This window comes from Blastomyces gilchristii, assembly GCF_000003855.2.
Source record: "Blastomyces gilchristii SLH14081 genomic scaffold supercont1.11, whole genome shotgun sequence".
Taxonomy (NCBI): domain Eukaryota; kingdom Fungi; phylum Ascomycota; class Eurotiomycetes; order Onygenales; family Ajellomycetaceae; genus Blastomyces; species Blastomyces gilchristii.
In genome coordinates this window covers 1,240,860-1,259,950 of record NW_003101672.1, presented here as the reverse complement: position 1 = coordinate 1,259,950, position 19,091 = coordinate 1,240,860, and the positions used below count along the sequence as shown (strand labels likewise).

The window sequence follows — 19,091 nt, the reverse complement described above, 5'->3', positions numbered from 1 at the left end:
AGCGTCTAGCGCGCTTAGATCTAGGGGTTTCTCAAACCTAACTAACTGGTAACTAATAAACGCTTCTTATGTCATCGGTTTACCCACTCCACTGTGTAGATTGCAATGAAGTGTGCGGCTAGTTCGGGCTATTTTCTACTGACGCCAAACGTCGGCGCAATAATCATGCTGGCAATTCCTCGATTTTCAGGATAGAGAACGTACGGCCGCCTTTATGCGGCGTGTACCAGGCAACTTACGGCCATTTGGGAGCCCGTTTTCATTCCTTCAGGATGCTCAGGATCCTTCGCCACTATACCAGTTGAGTTGAGGCCCTGAGAACATTCGTTCACGACATGTCCAAACCAGCCAATTACACGCCTGACAACAGCGCTCTTCTGGCCGCTCCATGGACAGTTGTGCAGCTGGTAAGATTCACTTGGTACAGGGATTTGTTGTGTTTATGAGAACCCTTTCCCAGCTAACAAATATACCACAGTCCCAGCGTGATGTCTCGTCGCAAATCCCCATCAATCATGTTGCCCATCCAGGCGTCTACGTGACCTCTGCTTGTTTGCGCAATGGTAGATATGGGGAGCAGGATATGGTGAAATGCATTTCGAACCTTTTGGCACTTGACTATCGTCGTTTCCATGTCGATCTATATTGGTCTGGGGACCACCGCCGGTGGACTTTTTGTCCTGTTGCAGCCAATTCCCCTGTCCCGACTCGTCCTGTGTCTGGTCCTGGTCCCTCGCCTGCCCAAACCGCCTCAGCTCTCACTGATCCTGGATCGTACTCGTGCTCCGAGAGTCTTGATATCTCCGTATTTCTCAGTGTGCTGAAAAATTACTTTTCCGCCACTGACGATACCCTCAATGCTCATATGTTATATATTCTGCTTAATGTACATTCTGCCGTGTCTCTAGGCTCCTCTGACGAGCCTAGTAGTGTAGATGCTCTTGAAAAACTTCCTTCTGGTCGGGATCTTCTTGGGTCTCGTTTTAATGAACATTTAGGCCAGCACATGTACACTCCCAAGCAACTTAACGAAGAGAGAACAAACCTGAACCGGTCGTGGTACTCTGTTCCTAGGCTTGCCCATCCCATATCAGAATATTTCACGACGCGCAGAGACTCGAAAGGTACCCATAGCACTCCTGATGGCTGGCCATGCGAAAGCTATGTGGAAAGGTGGCATCTAAAACGATTTCTGGTTGGCTGGGGCACTATCGATCCTCAGATGGCGAACTATGATTTCAACAGCGATCGCAATCTTATTTTCCCAAGGGCCTCGCTTGCAGCATCCCAAAAAATTGACATATCTAATAGTAGCGATGCGAGTAGTGGCACTATAATCAAATCAGGGTGCCTATTCGACCCTCAATCAACGAACGTCGCTCTGAGCGCTTCATGGCCCGAATCAACCATCGATGAACGATATGATTTACACCCTCTACATTTATTGTGGGGTGACTTGATCGCCTGTGGCATCTCACCAATAGTAAATGCGACACTCTCCAATGTGACCGCGAACGAGGATTTCAGACCTTATGAAAACGCTTCGCAAGCTTCGTCATGGGCCTGGGCACAGGGCGAACCGAATCCAGATTACTCTCCTTCAGATGTATTTTTATCTGATCTCCGATGTGCTCGGGCCGACGTTTCTTTCAAGGGACGTTGGTTCCCCACAAAATGCTCCGACGATCTTTATGGCGCATGTCGCGTTGGAAATGAGCCGTTTCAATGGACCCTGACATCTGAGCGAGTTTCCTATGGTTCTGTCGCGGTTAACTGCCCCGAGAACTCAACCTTTTCCGTGCCCCGTACAAGCCTCGAGAACACCTATCTATACCACTACCTCAGCTCTCTACCCAAGGTGGTACTCGACCCGTCGTCTGATGCCCATGACGAGCGTAGTGTTTGGATAGACCTTAATTCACTCGATGTGCCCACTTGTTGGATTCCCGGTGGTCCTGATGCTCAGTGTCCGTACGAAGTGGACGAAGATGCCGTTCAAAGGCGGACGGTTCTTGTACCTACAATTGCGGCCATCATTGTGTTGGTCATTGCCGCGTTGACAATATTCGTCAAGTGTAATTCCAATCGCAGGAATTCCCGGCGGAAAAGGGTTATTCAGGGATGGGAATACGAAGGTGTTCCATCCTAGTACATATGTTATCCCCATCACTTCGATGGGGTTGCGTTCCTGGTTGATATGGTCTACATTTTTGTTGTATTGTTGATATTTTGATATTTTTGGACATACTTCTTTGCATATATTTGCCCTGACATATTATTTTTTCTGATAATTCGTTCATATAATACCTGTTTTATATTTAAACATTCACGTTGTACAGGATTGGTCGGAAAAGGACCAAGAGAAGGGTATTTCAAAGTTTATCTATCAGATCTAAGCATTCTATTTAGTATACAGAGAAGGCACTGTACAATTAAGGAAAATATGTTATAGAATCCTCATTCCTCACATTGGATAGTGCAAATGCGGTATTTCCATCACACGAATACATCAGCATCTCACCGCAAAACCTCCAGCATTTCCTCTACCCGCCCAAATTTCTCCCTCACTTTCCCCGCAGCTTTCCCCCTTTCGATCTCCGCCCGGTCGATCCGTTCCCAATCTTCCCAATTCGTCGGGTGAAGTCCCAGCTTCCGCGCTGTAGGAAGCACCCCTTCCCAGCCAAGCCCCGAACTCCCACCTTCGGATGAATTAAGGAACGCATGCCCATGACTACTCGCAGTATACGATGCCCAATCAGTTGCAATCGCATCAGCGGTATCAAATGCGTCCGTCATCGTCGACGCGATGACGCCAGTAGGGCCCCTCTTTACCCACCCAGCACAGTAAAGACCAGGCACCTGCCTGGCCTCATAATCTCCAGACAATTCGGCAGTTCCGCTATCAGGCGTGGGAGGTGTTGTAATAACGCGCCCCTGGCCGTCATTGGGGATTATACCGCGCGAATAGTTGAACTGGATATCCAAGTCCTCGAATCCAGGAAGTGGAAGGGATTGGTATCCGATGCTACGGAAACATGTGCTAGTAGGGATATCGATGTGAGCAACGTGGCCGTCTTCTTGGAGCAGCGGGGTCACTCTTGCGGTCGGGGAGAACGGGTCCGCGGGGTCGAGTTGGTTTCGGGAGAATTTCATGTATGAAAGAACATCCGGATGCGATGGCGAGCCGTGGAAGGAGTGCGGTGAGAGAAGGAAATCGAGGGACCAGGATTTGGAAGCCTCTTGTGGTTTTGTGAGAGATCCTTTTGCGAGGAGTTGGGTTATGCGCTTTTGGACTCTTGGGAGGGATTTGATGCTTGACTCTGGAGGGAAGAGGTGCTCCGGAATAGGCTCAAAGAAGACCGAAGGCAGCTGGAGGATTTCTCGTACTTCTTTAATTGTGAATGCGGCCTGGGAAACAATACTTTTAATAATACATATCGTCATGAAACTGAAAAGCCTGGGGTATGAATAATATCCCTACCTGCATAGGACCCCGTCGCCCGACCACTGTGACTCTCTTGATTTTGCTCTTTGCCAATTCTTCTAACGCGTATTCCGACATATCCGTCTTTCTCAAGACATCAACGTCTGTTAGAAGCAGTCTCGCAACATCCATGGCTACATTTCCCTGCCCAATAACCACCGCATCCTCCCCCGAACTCAAATCTGGAGCCAGATCCCTGCATTCGGGTAGCCCATTGTACCAGCCAACAAAGGCTCTAGCCGAGTATATACCACGTATAGTATTTTCGCCTGGAATTCTAAGTTCTTTATCCTTCGAGGCCCCGTAGGCAAAGAGTATAGCATCGTAGTGTGGCTTGAGAGAGCGCAAAGGAAGATCCACCCCCAGATCAATGTTGCCGATAAAATTAAATCGCGGGGATGTCGCAACTTCTGTAAATTTCTCCTGGCAATTCTGTAGCAATTGGATACGAGAGAGCAATATGCCCAGTTAGCGCAGTTCCTATTGTATTTACCCCTCTTCCCTCGCAATCTGCAAAAACGGGAGTTTGCGCACATACCTTCACCTCCGGATGGTCCGGCGCAACGCCAAAACGGACCAAACCGAATGGGACTGGGAGCTGCTCATACATATCCACAAATGCATCTTCAACCTTGGATATTAATCTGTACGCTGCATAGAAACCAGCAGGCCCTGATCCAACAACTGCGACCCGCAGCGGGCGACGACTTTGGACCCCATTACTGCTAAATTGCTTTCTCTGCAGGATCCAAGGAGTGTGTATTCTCGTTCGCGAAGCATAGAATCTGCTGGAGTGGGAAAAGCAGCGAGCGCATATGTTCCGAGCACGAGATACATTCATTGTGAACGTCGCGAGTGACATTTCATAGAACATATAAATTTAACCGCCGCAGAATGAGGTCAGCCCTATGACTGTATGCAGTAACTACTCCTTATCGGGGCGGTTGCCGCGCCAACAATCGGCTACTGTGTCCTGTACGTACAACAACGACACCACAACAGCGACCACGACCATATCAGCCCTCAGCGCCAGCGGCATCCCATGGCCCATGACACAGTTACATCTATATATCTCCATTCCTTTTTGCAAGCAGACTTTAACTTGACAACAGCGCATTCATTCATTCGTATATAAGTATTCACTCATTTTACACTCTTGCGCTGTCGGTCTCCCGTCGCGGCCATGGGACGAGTAGAGCCGCCGTTCATGTATGACCCACCGTCCCGCAACCGGTTTTCTGGTATTTCAGTTAACTTCGATCCAAAGGCTGTGACGCGGGCAAGCTGGACTCCGCGCGAGCCTCGAATGGAAAGAAATGGGCCCTTGGTGAATTTCAATAAGCATCCTGATTCTGTAAGGCCTCCCTTGGTGATCAAACCCTAGGTAAATCAGGAACGCCGTGCAGCTAACCTTTTGCGCAGTATGTTATGATTCCGAATGGAAAAATTAATAAGAAAACAATGAGCCCGAAGACTAAAAGCAGGGTGAAGTACACGAGAATCTTTCAATTGGTTTTGAGAGTATGTGCTTTGATCGGAGCGCTGGGAGTGCTGTTCTGCGTGATATGTATCAATAATATCGCTGGCGCAGCGGTGTGGATGATCCGTGTAGCAGTATGTGCTTGATTTCTCTAATAATGTCATTTTTACTATCTGCTGACTGCATGGCATAGCCTGGTGTGGCAATTCTACATACTATATACGCGATCTACCATCTATCTCGGTCTTCTGCTGCGCGTACTCCCGCTTCGTCCGCGAGCTATATGTTGTTCGCGTCTGTTATGGATGCTGGACTTATTCCGCTCTATGTTTTCACGGGTATCATAGCTCGAGTCGAACACACTAGCGGGACATATGGCTGGGGTACATTGTTCGAAACTAAATTGGCAGCGGATAAAATCATATATACGACATTTCTTGCTTGCTGCGTTACCGCGGGCGTGCATCTTGCATCCTTGGTTATATCCCTCTATCTGGCTGTTATATTCCGCAAAATCTCCAAGCTCCCACCAGACATGAATCCATTGGAAGATAACCTAACTTCACGCGGTCACAAGCGCACAAATTCTAACATCGCAGAGATCGCAGAGAAGCACATGAGCGACACCACGATCGCTTCTTCGAATTTTAACCGCAGATCCCTGGCAAAAGAACCTCTGATGACTCCTACGCGTAGCGTTCCTTTTATGCACACACGCGCTGATTCCGTCGAGGATATTGGCGATAGTCCAAGTCAATCATTCTATTCAGCGCAATCTCACCGGTATTCACGTTCAGACCTCCCGAGCCAACAGACGCGCCAGTATGAACAATCTCATCATACTCCAGTCGGTATCGCACGGACAATGGCGCGGGGTCGTGGCGGTACTTCATCTCGCCCTCAATCTGTTACCATAAACACCTCCCCTAAGTCGGAGAACTCGCGGCCGGTGTCTCCTGAAACTGTTTCCCGTGATCCTAGTGGTGTATCATCACTATCCAAGGAAAACTGGTTTGTTCACCGGTCATCTCCATCTCCTCCATTGCACGCCGACCGAGTTTCTCCGTTGCCTGATCGGCTCGGATCTCCCGATATGCTTGGGAAGGATCTAGGTGTGAAGGATTGGGAGTACACAAACGATTCATATGGATTTGATCGGAGTGGCACAGTCATCAAGCATCGTAGCAAGGATAATTACAGCCCACTCAGCAACTACTACGACGATGATGAAAATATTTACAAGGAACATACTGAGAATTTGTATGTCTATGAACATGATCTGGGTGATAACCAGGGCGGCAACAATACCTATGAGGGTGTACAAGATGATAAGACAGCATCCGTGGCAGCCATTAACCCACTGGAAATGAACCCTCCAACACCGCAGCCTTTCGAGAAGCAACACCTCATCTCGTATGGCAAGACAGGCAGTATCCGTCGCATTGCATTGACTGACGTACCGAACCCGTCACTCAACAGTCCACGCTACTCAACCCCAGCCAAATCTCAAAATCATGGCGATGTCGAACCCACTTACGAAATACTCTCCTCACCTTTCGACAGCAAGAACGACGCCCACGTCCCCCAAGGCTTAACTCCAAATAGTGCTGCGAAAAATTCCACCCCAAGCATAAAGCGATGGACGTTAAGAGGCGGTAAACCATCTGCCTATGAGTCTCTACAAGCGGACGATGACAGCGATGATGGTCGCGATGCCAGCCCTGCCCACCACGATAGTGACCGCAAGGGACGTGTGGTGAGCAATTCCGGCATTGACTTGGGGTCAGGTTTTGGATCTGGCTCTCCTGGATATGGTAGTTATATTGCCGGATTGGGCGTTGGGAGGAGACGGGATGTTAGCGGGAAAGTGGCAGAAGAAGGGCGAGGCGGTGGAGTTAACACCGTCGCTGAAGAAAAGGAAAAGACTGCTGCGAAGCCGAAAGGACGACGGCTTTCGAAGTCCGGCGGTAGTGAGATTAAGGCTGCTGGGTGGGCGCGTTTTAAGGGGTTATAAATGCTCTCGCCATACTCACCTACCCCACAGTTTGTTTTAACCTCTTTTATTCTTTTTTTTTATTCGACCAACAGAGCAGCCTGTGTTCAGTTCATGATTCTTTTGTTTGTCTGATCTGCTCATCATTTCTTGTTTGACCCTCTCCCCCATTTCCAATTGCTTTTCCTAGGACGACAACAAACGGCGTTGAAAAATATTCCCCCTTCTTTTCTGCTTTATATGGATTTTGTTATGATTTTGATTTCTTATATTCCATATCTCCCCTCTGCGTCTGGTATTTTTTTTTCTTTTTTTTTCTTTTTTTTTTTTTTGTCTTCTTGGCTATTTTGGGGGATTTATGACTTTGACGAGCACGCGAGGAATATGCAGTTATTGGCCAAACTTTGGTTTGAAATGATATCCAATGTATCTTTTAGGTAGTTAGTTAGAATATTAGTTTCTGATACCCGGTGTGCCCTACAATGGAAACGTGAATTTGAATGAGCAACAAGAATTTGAGACGCATACAATAACGATTATTAATTGAACACACAAGGGAGTTACCTAGGTACATACGGAGTATATCTTATCATAGTAGCATCTGCTCTCTCAATGGTCCCGAGATCCTTTCCGCTTTAACCAACACAAAACAAAACAAGCTGTTGAAACTATATTCTCCAAAACCTCTCCTCCGAAGCGACTATATTCCTCTTTGCAAAAACCTCACTGTCCGCTTCTTCATGGAGAATCAGCATACCCCTCGAATCGAGCATTCTCTCAGGCATAACGTCTCGTAGATAATCTTTATCGACGGGGGGAACATGTTTTGTCCATTCTGGCCCGTGCTCTGGAATGTAAGGGGCATACGGATCGTTCACACCATCCCAAGGGCCAGGAGGGACGTTGTTTCCGTCTCGCCTCAAGCCCTTGCTGAGCTTGAAATTGAAAGCCTCAGGCATAGACTCGACAAGGCAGGCAAGAATCGCATAACGGATGGGGTCCGGGTCCTTTGGGTCAGGAATGCGCTCTAGCTTCCAGGAACGTTCACTGCGGTACCAAAAGTATTCAACTTCGTATCCGATCACAACGTTCATACTGTCTCCAGCCATCGCGGCCTCATACATGCGATACAGGGAGCGCAGGGGGGTATCATGTGAGCACCAGAGTGGAATTGCTTGCAGATTTTTGAGGTCGCCTTCACACCGCCTTGTCCAGCACAGGGATGGATTTTCAGCCAAGATCAGTGGAGGGAGAGGCTCTGGTATTGGATATGACCATGAGGTCAACGATGCGGGTAGGAAGAGACGCAGCAGCGCAAGGTATGGGCGCTTGTTCCGATGGCGAAGACGAACAATACTCCCTCGAAGCTCCAAGGGGCTCTCCTTCGATTTCCACACGCTCCACTTCCGTCTCCACCAACTTAATTTACGACGAGGACGCTGGTGGCGAGATGTCATAGCAGGTGACTCTGCTTTTGAACACGGGTATTCGACGGAGACTAGCGATGGAGATGGAGATGGATATCCATGGATATTTTGAATAGGTTCAGACGGGGAGCAAAGGTTTGGGGAGATGATGGCAGACATACGCTGTAATCCGTGTGACTTGACAAGGCTTCGTCATCTTCCAGCACAAGCACTTGACCAGCAGCTAAAACTAGTTACCGGGTATTATTAGGTAGTTAGTTAACTTAAATTTAGCCAGTCTTTTATAAGAGGCTAGTCTCAAATAGACAATAAGCTAGATTGAATTACGGAGTAACATTCTCTGTGACCAAGGATTGGCTTCTGAGAATTGGACCTTACCAAAATAGTCTTAGAGTCAGTAGCAAGAACAGAGAGGAGAGGCTGAATGAAGCCTGCTGAGATTCGGAGTAGTTAACTTCTAGAGGTAGTTAGCTATAAACTACCTACAACTACACAATAACTACGGATTAATATATGATTATATACTAACAAATGCGCTTGGCATGGTTACTAAGTACTTGTGCCTTGATCAGCTATGCTATGTGACCCTTTGGCTACCAAGGCCGCTCTCAACATTCCACATTCATTAGGATTGCCTGGAAGGTCTCAACGCCACGGCCGAAGTGAGGCTACATAAGTCTGATTGGGACGGTGAGAGCGGCCTATCATCGTAGGCCTGTGAAGTAGCTGAATACTGCAGAGTGCAGAAGCCTGACCAGTTACAAGCAATGGCAATGCACCTGCTTTCCCATGTTTGCTCGCCGGCTTGGGAGCCACTGCTCCAGGATCTTCCGCTGCGGGGTAGAGGCATTTATGTCTAGACTAACTATGCAGTGCCTGTATGTGTATGTATTGGAGCATCTCAGGCTTTTCGATAGAAAACACATGGTGTGGCAGCTTTCGCTCTTTCAGATATACAAAGTGCAATACTACCGATCATTTCAAAGCCTATCAGAGTATCAACAAACCCCACGCAAAATTTTTACGAGGGGATCCGAAAATTTGAAGTCATGGAAGATAGAGGGGTGGTTCTGGATAAGGATAAAATGAGTCAAGGTAACCAAGTCAAATTAACTGATACTTTGAAACCATTGCTGACAGAAACACAATAGGGCTCGAAGCGTTGGATAAGGCATTAGGGGAAGATGAAATGATATACGCATTTTCTCCCATCACGATGGTCTCCGCGGGCGGCTATCTCGCGGTTTCATATTTTCAAAATCGCTCGACAACGGAAGACATCGATGTGATTATTGATCCGGAACACGCTTCTGATAAGGAGTTGCTTTGCAAGATGCGAACTGCCATGGTGACAGTGGGGAGAGACTTGGGCTTCGGGAAAAAATGGATAAATGACTCAGTTGCTCTATTCGTCTCAAAATCTGCTCGCAACTCCATCTTTGAGGATGCAGAAAAGCAAAACATTGTTCTCTGGTCTGGTGAGAATTTACGCATACTGGCGGCACCACTGGAGTGGGGCTTGGAGACAAAGCTCCGGCGACTCTCTACCAAGCCACACCATCTGAAATCCGTCACCGATACCGATGATGTCTTGGTCATTTTGAACTCCCTGATAGATCGAAATAAGGGGCTGCTAGAAAGAGATGCTGTTCGAAGGCTAAACAGAAATGGATTTGATGTCGCCATTTCGTATCATGTTTTGGATCAGATCGCAGAGGCATATCAGCAACGATATGGAAATAGCCCGTTTTGCTAAAACGCCGATGACTGCTTCAACTACTCCAATTTCACCGCTTCGGTGGTGGAATGCTCGGAATGTGTTTTATGCATTATGTTTCGTATCAGCTGGTGAGAGAACGAGACGGAAAATATGTCTATATCTCATTTATCTTAGGATGCGTGACGTTGGCTCTCAGTACTTGATCCCTTTTCTTTCAAAGCGCTCATTATGAGATACTCGATGTAAGCTGCTGCATTGGCGGAGTATGCGAGCAGTGGGCACCATTCACAGGAACCAATACTAGCAGATTGGAATATTATCTACCTGTTGCCTGGCACTTTCAGATTAGTTAATTTCTCCCAGTTGATCGAGGACTGATTCAATCGCTCCCCTTTAAGTGCATTCTAGTACATTCTTTCTATTGAGTGAAGGATGGAATCGGTTCACTCCCTACTTCCACAAATATATCTCCCGGTACTTTCTTCTATTCTTCTTCTCTCCTCTTTTATTATACTGCGTCTGAGTACTTCATTAGGTTTGCAAGCAACCTTAGCTCCCGGCTCTCAAATTACAGTCGCGCCGCGCATTCAAGCAAATCATGGTTCCTAGCCGTGCCTCAAAGAAGGCAATAACCTGCTACTATTGGCACGATGGTAGATGCAAGTATACAGCGGATGCCTGCATTTATGCGCATCGCGATACCGGCCAGGTTGCGAAGAAACCACTGCCTACTGCCAGGTCTGGTATGGATACGATTGCCCTACCCTTCCATATTTGCTACTCCTTTCGGGATTTGGGATAATCACTTACTGGTATTAGAGCCCAGATCAAACCAAAGGGATACTATGGACCTAATTTCGTTGGTGGGTAATGACGACATTATAGAGGATGCGGTATGAGTTGACACCCCTTAGGGAATAATACGATCTCGGTGCAATTATATCTTACATATGCTAAGTATTTTAATAGATTTCAAACGCTGCGACGGAGAATTCGCCTTCCAAAATTAAATCAACTACTTCAGCTGAAGGATCTGAATGCCTTACCTTGGCTGAGGCTGTTATAAAGGCTCTTCAGTCTAATATGGACTACACTGGCATCAAGCGCATGCTCGATACGAATCCTCCTGAACGTGTGCATAAAGCACTCAATAAAGGCATCGATGGGTTTTCCGCCATCTTTGAAGCAGTCAAACGGAACAACTCCGATATTATAAAGCTACTCGTTGAAAATGGAGCTAATCCTAATGCAACAGAGCATAACTCTGATATTCCGCTTCTTGCATTTGCAATTTTGCAAGAAGCAACGTCAATTACACTTATCCAAACGCTCCTGAGCCTTGGGGCGAATCCTCATTCTATTCCTCGAGATTTGTGGGACGGAGGTAACAGCAAGACATTCGGCGATGATGACGAGTCACTGGCTGGCGGCGACTCAACGCCCCTGACTCTCTGGTGCGGTAGTTTACACCGCGCCTCACTTCTAAAACGAATGGACTTTGGTCTGAAATATCACCTTCTGACCTCGAGCAAGCTAATCCCTCTAACAAAGCAGGAAAGACAGAATGCTGATATACAAGGGACAATATCTCTCCTCCAGGCCCCATATTTCTTGATCGGGCAGAGCCTCGCTATAAAACGCGTGACCGAATATGTCCAATCTCATCTTTTACTTCCAAACAGTAACGGGCCATTATTGCTCGCATTTGTCGGTCCTCCAGGCCATGGCCAGGCACAGCTGGCTGCCAGTGTTGGCAAAGTAATATCTCTTAGCGCAATTGTTACCCGCATGAAAAAGATGAACAAATGCTCTGTTACCGAACGTATATCCTCTAAGGAAGTCTCCGCTCACCAGCCTGGCGGATTGGAAGTGGTGTATATCGATGACTTGGACAAAATCGGTCGTTCGAATCTGGTTACGCTCCTAGATGGTCCCCCGAAAGGTGAGTTTATGTTGATACTCAAAACTCATTTTGCCCTAAACCAACAAAATCGAAGCCTACCGAGTTCTACTCTTATTAAGGTTGATATCGAGCTATGCCAAACTAACTTCTTTTTTTTCGAGTCACTCCAGAAACCGACCGGGATAAAACTAACAGTAGCATCTCCGATAACTCGAGAACCATCTGTATTCTCTCTGTAACCGACGGTGAGAGCACAATACTCGATTTTTACGCAAGATATCTAAGAAACACCTCCAAGAGCGAATTACACTCAGCGCCCTGGAACGAACTAGACAAAGCGCTGAAAAAGGACCTCATAAAAAGCTATGGTGTATGTTTAGACACATTCAACTAAACTCCCTTTGTCAGCGAATAATGAAAAGCTATATATAGCCTTAACTAAAGAAAACGAAATTATACAGTCCTCCCTAACTTGCCACGTCGATGCCATAATCCCATTCTTCCCCTACTCCAGTTCTGAAACCGATGTGCTGGCGTACAAATATATCCACGACTTACGCTCTCGCCTAGCCACTACTACCGCCCCTTGCGACAATGCCTCCGCTGCAAAACCTGCAGCTACAAATGCATCCGTATTTCTGCCCCCTATTCATCTTGACCTTGAAGGCGATGGCAAGGCAATCTGCACGTATATTGCGAAGAAGAGCTACGACATGAGTCTCGGGGAACGATCTATCCAACAGGCAGTTATTAGGGAAATCCAGCTGTCGATTTTCGCGCAGTGGATGAAGAAGAAACCTGAGGCAGAGGAGAGGTTGGACGGACGTGGACAGTCGCAGTCAGAGACACAGGCACAGGCGCAATGGTGTTCCGGGTTGGGCCTGGGAAGGCCTCTTTCCTCTTCGTCCAACTCTATTTCCGGGGGTACACATGCCCTGCCCACTAAGGGGATTACCAAGGCCGTTGTTAAGTTGCTGGCGGCGAAGGAGTATCCTGAATTCCTGGTGCCTAGTGGGAACGGCCGTGTGTCAATTTCAGTATCTTTGGAGTAGGTAAGTTTGGGTCAAACTAAACTTGCAAACTAGCAGAGCGTGGTGACAGTGATTTTCTTTTTTCTTTTTGCTTGGTTCGAAAATGGAAGGGTGTATTCCCGTTACCATATTAAAATGAATAGGGGGCTACCTAAATTTAGGATGGGGACAGCTTGTTGGAACGAATGGGGAAGACGGTTCCTATGGGAGGTATTTGCTACTTTTGAAATTGTTTTTTGCTCAGGAATGTGGAGAAAAGAAAAAGCGTCGCATGAAACTAAATTGGAGGGGAGATGTCTAATCTGAAATTGTGAACAGGAAAGAGAGTTTTAGCAATAGGGAGAGCTGGACAATCAGAATATTTAAGTGAATCAAATTTGACCATGGATTGCTCTTCTGTGCCTTTTCTCCTCTACTGATAGCCAACTCACTACCCCCTGGATATGATATGCCACCCTGGTAAGGAGACAAGGATCTCGCTACAGAATGATAACTGGATATTTACCAAAATCTAGACAAATTAAGGTCATATATTTGTTCCCTTCACCCTACTTCAAAGTCGTAACTCATGATGACATCTGACTTGGGAGAATTAAACAGGAGACTGAAAATGTAAAATGTCCCTTTAAGTTAATATTTATATTTCATATATCATCGAGGATATAATCCGCACAAGAACAAGGGGCGTATTCACCCATACATACGAAAGTCATTCCTAACCTAACACGCAACACTACCTCATAAAACCCTAAGACCTCCTGGCTATTATTGTACCCCTCTGGGATTCCAAAATTAAGGTAAAGGGAAAACGAGGGGAAAGATAACCTTCTACACGATCAGAAGTCCTATGCTTAGATGTAAATACGAAAGGAATTGGAGGAACGGGAGAAACCTAAAGCCGCAGGAACGGCTCCGTGGGTAAGAGAGGATGGATGGAAATGTTTGACGATGAAAAAAAAAAATAAAAAATAAAAAAATAAAAAAATGGAAAGGACGATAGAAATCGTGGAATTGAGTTAAGGGAGGGGAAAGAAAAAGGCGAACAGCAACGAAACAGGTAAAATCTCATGAAAAATCTTCCCCAGGCTCTTCGATATTATTCTTGATACGGAGTAATATCGCCGTCTTCCACTTATCGAGCTTGCTTAACTGATCGTATTGGAATAGCTTGTCGCCAAAGGACTCCGCGTCGCCCTGCTCAATAGCTTGCGCTAGATCGACAAGGAGCATGTGTTCGCGAGTCGCTGTGAACGAGTTATCTAGGTCTCGGTAGTTTTGCAGAGCGCGGTTGGTGGCGACGAGGTCCTGCGCAATAAAGTGGAATAGTTTTAGTTGTCTTGGCTTAAGCTTGAGGAATGGGGAAAGAAAATTGGCTGGCTAGGGATTTCTTACATTTGACGCAAGGTGGCAGATGCCAGCTTTCAAGAAATAGTCCTTTACGGAATATTTCATCAGGTTATTGTTAATAGAGGATTTGGCGACACGCTCGAAGTGCTCGATGGCTTTGTAGTAATCCCCCTTGAGCGCGGCAAGGTCTGCGACTTTGAGATAATGCTTGTTCGCCAGCCTGTTAAGAAAAATATATATATATCCACGATTAGTATATACCGCTTTCCTAAGAGCCTATGTTCCTTGAAACAAGGCTGACGAGGATACGGAAAGAACGCTTACGCTTCCGCGTTATCTCCTTCAAACCATTCCGCGGCCTTCTCGTAGGCTTCCAACGCCCGTCCTTCATCGCCAATTTCCACCTCGTATATTTCAGCCAAGTTCTGTTGATGGGTCGCAGCCCGTCTGAAGTTTCCCTTAGAAATGTAATGTTGAATAGCAACCTGCAGCACGCGGGCGGCATCTTCGGGATCCGCCTTTCGGTATACTTTAAACGCCTCAGTGAGGGTGTTGGCCGCGTCGTCTGGTTCGTTGAGGTTGTTGGTGAAAACAGCTGCTGCTTTCTCAAACGCCATGCCCGCTTCCTTATCTATATTACCCTCGTGTTAGCTATGAATTCTTGTTTGCGACGGTTCCTAAGGAAAATGGTGAAGTTGAGCAGGCAATGCCCGAGCTGAGGGGGGATGAGGGTAGACCAACTCATCTTCTGTGCCCGGAAGGCATTGGCGGCTTGTGAATAGAGGTCTGCAGCATTTTCATATTTCTCTGTTCGTCCGCCAAAAAGACTGAATCCACCTGAAGCGCTTTGGAGCGCTTTATCTGCCTGTCATATTTTCAGCTTGTTGGGTCTAAAACGGGGTGGAGAGCGGGGAACCAATATCATAGCCCACCTTCTGCAGTAGGACCCGTGGATCCTGTGCCATGATTGAAACAGTATAGGAGATATGGGCACACTGGAGAATTCGAAAAGCCCGTAAAATTACAGTCTGATATATTGGATGGTTGGGATATCGTAGATTTGGGATGTGTATGGCGGCTCAAGTCGAGGATTTGCTTGATATGGGTTATGTTGTCATGGGCTTGGCGGGGTCGAGCTGACTGCACTACGTTAGTTACGGCCACAGCATCTAGTTAGAGCCACGACCACGCTAGAAAGTTGCCCACGATATCGGCATTTGGGTTTAGAGTTAACTACAGCGTAACGGTTATACAACTGCACCGCTGTCCGACACATCTAAGTGAACAAAAACGTCCTACGGGACACGTATTAACAAATTCTGTCTATTTTAACTCTTCTACATTCTACATAGGCTCAATGGCTCTCAACCGCATCTGGTCTGCACGACCACTCCTGCAAACGATTCCCAGAACAACACAGTGCGTGGGCGCGAGAAGTATTCAACAGAATCCGCCGTCAGCAACCGGTTCCACTGAAGATCCAGCTTCCATTGTCTCGAAACCAAGTTGGTCCGTCAAATCTCTCCTACCAGAAAGTACATCCCTTCCCCAGTCGCGTACGATATCTTCAAAGCAGCTCCACCATCTCCTCCGGCTTTCCGCACTTCCACCACCCTCAAGCGTTGAAGAAGAGGAGGAGATGCTGAAAACTCTTGAATCACAAATTCATTTTGTGAAGGAGGTCCAGAGCATTGATACCACGGGTGTTACACCGCTGCGAAGTATCCGTGACGAGACCGAGGAAGCACAGGAGGAAAATAAAATTAGTATAAAGACCCTCGATGCGTCTCTGAAACAAGAGCGCTATATAGGACGAAGCAGACGAATTCACCGCACAAGACCTGAGAGACTTGACAACCCGGAAGGGGAGGTGTGGGATGGTGATGCCTTGAAACCAGCCTCGAAAACAATGGGGAGGTATTTTGTGGTCCAGTCAAGCTAAACGAATAGTTCAGAAAACGACGGCGGATATAGAAGATAGAACCGGTCTTCCCGTAACTGCATTCCACACTCATCCAACATTCAAATATCTCCTCACCTTCGTGCGCGTCATCTCATCGCAATTTGTCGATCTTCGTACAAGGCTCCTGCCGCAGAAGCTCCGTGCTGACTCATCGGGTTGGCAGCCGTCGTCCACTTCGCCTGCTTCGTTCTTCGGTACATCTTCCATCTTCGCATCATCATTTGTTTACTATACTGTACAACATTACCCTCAATTCGAATACTCTATCTTCTACCACGATTGTTTACTGGTGCTTGAACCCTGTGGAGTTTGGATTTCGCGCCATATAGGTTAATTACCCCGGTTCCTACAGCTTCCTCTCTCGACAGTGCGCACATGGATTCGCCAACGTCATGGAGCGGCCAGAGCGGCCCGCCGGAAGTGGGAAGACAGACACAACAAACACAGATTGATGTTGACCTGGCATCCATCCTCAGCCTAAACGAGCGACAGGATCTGGCCTTGCTCATTGTGGATATTATGGATCAGATGCAGCAAACAATTTGCGATCATTTCAACATGGAGCATCCGAGGCCTCAGCCAAATGATAACGAACTTTCCCCAGACAACCCCGACCCGAGTACTCTCAAGCAAGAGAGCCTGACCCCTACACCCCGAAAGTCATCTACAATGGAAGTCAAAGTTGAGGCGGAAGCATTTCGGTATTTTAGTGCCTGGAAAGATTCAGTCACTTATCGCGTTGGGGATATCATAAACGCCCCTGATTATCCGGAGCTTCGCAACAGGCAGCAGCAGCACGAGGGCCAGATTAATGAGAGCGCAGAGAGCACCACCACCACACCTGATACTTGCAGGTACCCGCCAATCGAAACCCCCCTTAAGGAACTTCCACGTGCCACAAAATTAATCATTCTGCATTCGGTTCTCCTTTTACTTCTAAGCCTTCAACACTACAGTGCACATTCACGAGTCCTTCTGCTCAGAATGGTTTCCAGCCTTGGATTGTCAATAGATGACCTGGTTAACGATGAGATAAAGGTTGCAGAAGGTCTGTTACAGACTGCAAAAATAATGACGGCAGATGAAGAAGCCAAGGCAAAGTTTGACAAGACGAAAACGTCAAGAAAGTGGAAAGTTGGTCTTGCGTCCATCGCAGGAGGTGTGCTCATTGGGGTGACGGGAGGACTAGCTGCTCCCTTTGTTGCTGCCGGTATTGGTGCGGTGATGGGTGGACTTGGCCTAGGAGCGACCGTTGCAGCGGGATATCTTGGCGCAGTTGCTAGTAGTACCGCCATTATTGGAGGGATATTTGGGGCCTATGGTGCAAGAATGACAGGCAAGATGATGGACCGGTACGCACGGGAAGTTGAAGATTTTGCATTCCTCCCCATCCATACGCCAACAGCTTCAGAGGGAGAAAATATAGCTTCCGTACGAACGGATCAACGTCTTAGGGTTACAATCGCTATTAGCGGCTGGCTTACTGAACAGGAGGATTTTGTAAACCCTTGGCGGGTTCTTGGACAGGATTCCGAAGCATTTGCGCTGCGATGGGAGTTTAAAGCCCTAGTGAAACTCGGCAACGCGCTGACAGCTGTGGTGAGAAATGCAGCTTGGGCTTTTGCATCCAAACAAGCTATCACTGGAACCGTTTTCGCACCCATCCTTGGCGCAGCTATGTGGCCTGTTGCCCTGCTAAAGCTTTCACACATAATCGATAACCCGTTTAGTATCGCTAAAATTCGCGCTGATAAGGCTGGCCAAGTCCTCGCGGACGCGCTAATCAACAAAGCTCAGGGTGAACGTCCAGTAACGCTGGTCGGGTATTCTTTGGGTGCTCGTGTGATATTTTCTTGCCTCATAAGCCTTGCGAGAAGACGAGCGTATGGATTAGTTGAATCTGCTATACTTATTGGATCGCCGACTCCGTCGACAACCAGCCATTGGCGATTGATGCGGACGATTGTTAGTGGTAGACTCGTCAATGTCTTCTCACTTAACGACTCGATCCTCGGATTTTTGTACCGTGCAAACAGTGCCCAATTCGGAATAGCTGGTCTCCAGCCTATCTCTGGCGTCCCAGGCGTAGAAAACTTCGACGTGAGCGATGCGGTTAGCGGTCATTTGAGATACCAGTATATGGTTGGATCCATTCTCAAAAGAATCGGGCATGACCATCTGGACAAGGAACAATTGCGAAGGCAAATCGACATGCTGAGAGCTAGAGATGAAGGAGACGAGAAGAGACTTGAATGGGAAAAGGAGCAAGACCAAATTAAGATGAAGCTGAGGCAACAGATGGAGAACAATCTCTCGCGGGAACCTTTACTTGTTGATGTGCAGCCAGTTGAAAGAGAAGGGGAAGAACGGCAAGGCCAGCGTGAGATGAACATGGGGCAACAACTACTCCAGGAAAATAATAGTCTGTTTGAACCGTCGTCCGCTGACGTGCAGCGACTGGAGAGAATGGTGGAGGAACAGACACAGCAAGCCCTGTGTCACGCCCAACTGGCAAGACTCGAGATTGTGGACCGCACTAATGACTGAGGATACCATAGGTAAATTTCCCGTGGATTGCTGCCAAATATTTATTATTATTATTGGAATGGGTTCCATGCTGTGCTTCATGCTCATCGCTGGTAAACTAATTCCATTTTTCCCTGACGTTTCCTTTGTCCATTTTATTTGTATCTGTTTTTCTCAATTCTTGGGACCGTTTCGGTTTTTTATCACCTCAGAACGT

At 47.3% G+C, this 19,091-nt stretch overlaps 8 protein-coding genes across 13 annotated transcripts; 5 read left to right on the top strand and 3 right to left on the bottom strand.

Annotated features, from left to right (window-relative positions):
* Positions 1-58: 58 nt before the first annotated feature.
* Positions 59-3,480, top strand: BDBG_05561 (lectin C-type domain-containing protein). Its single transcript, XM_002624007.2, has 2 exons — positions 59-407; positions 479-3,480. The coding sequence occupies exons 1-2, from the start codon at positions 336-338 to the stop codon at positions 2,147-2,149; spliced, it is 1,743 nt and encodes a 580-aa protein (XP_002624053.1). The 5' UTR covers positions 59-335; the 3' UTR covers positions 2,150-3,480.
* On the bottom strand, positions 2,192-5,345 carry BDBG_05560 (ferredoxin-NADP+ reductase). The gene is made up of 4 exons (XM_002624006.2): positions 5,181-5,345; positions 4,023-5,115; positions 3,482-3,916; positions 2,192-3,408 (listed from the first exon to the last, which is right to left on the bottom strand). Exons 2-4 carry the CDS (start codon positions 4,356-4,358, stop codon positions 2,518-2,520), a joined length of 1,662 nt encoding a protein of 553 aa, XP_002624052.2. The 5' UTR covers positions 4,359-5,115; positions 5,181-5,345; the 3' UTR covers positions 2,192-2,517.
* On the top strand, positions 4,395-7,509 carry BDBG_05559 (uncharacterized protein). Its single transcript, XM_002624005.2, has 3 exons — positions 4,395-4,838; positions 4,907-5,098; positions 5,158-7,509. The coding sequence occupies exons 1-3, from the start codon at positions 4,668-4,670 to the stop codon at positions 6,976-6,978; spliced, it is 2,184 nt and encodes a 727-aa protein (XP_002624051.1). The 5' UTR covers positions 4,395-4,667; the 3' UTR covers positions 6,979-7,509.
* Positions 5,356-8,645, bottom strand: BDBG_05558. 2 transcript variants are annotated; one of them, XM_031722220.1, is made up of 2 exons: positions 7,534-8,645; positions 5,356-7,434 (listed from the first exon to the last, which is right to left on the bottom strand). In XM_031722220.1, exon 1 carries the CDS (start codon positions 8,541-8,543, stop codon positions 7,626-7,628), a length of 918 nt encoding a protein of 305 aa, XP_031579044.1. In that variant the 5' UTR covers positions 8,544-8,645; the 3' UTR covers positions 5,356-7,434; positions 7,534-7,625. The 2 variants fall into 2 exon arrangements, with proteins under 2 accessions (XP_031579044.1, XP_031579043.1); XM_031722219.1 differs by having other exon boundaries at positions 5,356-8,645.
* A 788-nt stretch (positions 8,646-9,433) lies between these two features.
* On the top strand, positions 9,434-10,140 carry BDBG_05557 (uncharacterized protein; the record flags this gene model as incomplete). Its single annotated transcript, XM_002624004.2, has 2 exons — positions 9,434-9,479; positions 9,536-10,140. The coding sequence occupies 2 exons, from the start codon at positions 9,434-9,436 to the stop codon at positions 10,138-10,140; spliced, it is 651 nt and encodes a 216-aa protein (XP_002624050.1).
* Positions 10,141-10,818: 678 nt separating this feature from the next.
* BDBG_05556 (uncharacterized protein) lies at positions 10,819-14,041 on the top strand. Its single transcript, XM_031722218.1, has 5 exons — positions 10,819-10,997; positions 11,074-12,046; positions 12,178-12,377; positions 12,469-13,563; positions 13,639-14,041. The coding sequence occupies exons 1-4, from the start codon at positions 10,950-10,952 to the stop codon at positions 13,057-13,059; spliced, it is 1,812 nt and encodes a 603-aa protein (XP_031579042.1). The 5' UTR covers positions 10,819-10,949; the 3' UTR covers positions 13,060-13,563; positions 13,639-14,041.
* BDBG_05555 (vesicular-fusion protein sec17) lies at positions 12,135-15,531 on the bottom strand (the record flags this gene model as incomplete). Of its 5 annotated transcripts, none has more annotated exons than XM_031722215.1 (6): positions 15,318-15,531; positions 15,127-15,250; positions 14,710-15,016; positions 14,431-14,605; positions 12,566-14,343; positions 12,135-12,397 (listed from the first exon to the last, which is right to left on the bottom strand). In XM_031722215.1, exons 1-5 carry the CDS (start codon positions 15,348-15,350, stop codon positions 14,104-14,106), a joined length of 879 nt encoding a protein of 292 aa, XP_031579039.1. In that variant the 5' UTR covers positions 15,351-15,531. The 5 variants fall into 5 exon arrangements, with proteins under 5 accessions (XP_031579039.1, XP_031579038.1, XP_002624047.1 ...); XM_031722214.1 differs by having other exon boundaries at positions 12,135-12,739; positions 12,833-14,343; XM_002624001.2 differs by having other exon boundaries at positions 12,135-14,343.
* Positions 15,532-15,742: 211 nt separating this feature from the next.
* Positions 15,743-18,895, top strand: BDBG_05554 (DUF726 domain-containing protein; the record flags this gene model as incomplete). Its single annotated transcript, XM_031722213.1, has 3 exons — positions 15,743-16,302; positions 16,367-16,542; positions 16,701-18,895. The coding sequence occupies 3 exons, from the start codon at positions 15,743-15,745 to the stop codon at positions 18,893-18,895; spliced, it is 2,931 nt and encodes a 976-aa protein (XP_031579037.1).
* Between the last annotated feature and the right edge of the window lie 196 nt (positions 18,896-19,091).

What these genes read in the sequence shown, in the direction of transcription:
- BDBG_05556 (XM_031722218.1), top strand. Translation starts at nt 10,950, where the DNA reads ATGGACCTAATTTCGTTGGTGGGTAATGACGACATTATAGAGGATGCG. An exon ending in ACGACATTATAGAGGATGCG is followed by an intron (nt 10,998 to 11,073) that starts GTATGAGTTGAC and finishes GTATTTTAATAG; the next exon opens with ATTTCAAACGCTGCGACGGA. An exon ending in CCTAGATGGTCCCCCGAAAG is followed by an intron (nt 12,047 to 12,177) that starts GTGAGTTTATGT and finishes GAGTCACTCCAG; the next exon opens with AAACCGACCGGGATAAAACT.
- BDBG_05558 (XM_031722219.1), bottom strand. Translation starts at nt 8,543, where the DNA reads ATGTCTGCCATCATCTCCCCAAACCTTTGCTCCCCGTCTGAACCTATT.
- BDBG_05561 (XM_002624007.2), top strand. Translation starts at nt 336, where the DNA reads ATGTCCAAACCAGCCAATTACACGCCTGACAACAGCGCTCTTCTGGCC. An exon ending in CATGGACAGTTGTGCAGCTG is followed by an intron (nt 408 to 478) that starts GTAAGATTCACT and finishes AATATACCACAG; the next exon opens with TCCCAGCGTGATGTCTCGTC.
- BDBG_05560 (XM_002624006.2), bottom strand. Translation starts at nt 4,358, where the DNA reads ATGTTCTATGAAATGTCACTCGCGACGTTCACAATGAATGTATCTCGT. An exon ending in CGGACCATCCGGAGGTGAAG is followed by an intron (nt 3,917 to 4,022) that starts GTATGTGCGCAA and finishes CAATTGCTACAG; the next exon opens with AATTGCCAGGAGAAATTTAC. An exon ending in GGCGACGGGGTCCTATGCAG is followed by an intron (nt 3,409 to 3,481) that starts GTAGGGATATTA and finishes ATTGTTTCCCAG; the next exon opens with GCCGCATTCACAATTAAAGA.
- BDBG_05559 (XM_002624005.2), top strand. Translation starts at nt 4,668, where the DNA reads ATGGGACGAGTAGAGCCGCCGTTCATGTATGACCCACCGTCCCGCAAC. An exon ending in TCAATAAGCATCCTGATTCT is followed by an intron (nt 4,839 to 4,906) that starts GTAAGGCCTCCC and finishes CCTTTTGCGCAG; the next exon opens with TATGTTATGATTCCGAATGG. An exon ending in TGTGGATGATCCGTGTAGCA is followed by an intron (nt 5,099 to 5,157) that starts GTATGTGCTTGA and finishes TGCATGGCATAG; the next exon opens with CCTGGTGTGGCAATTCTACA.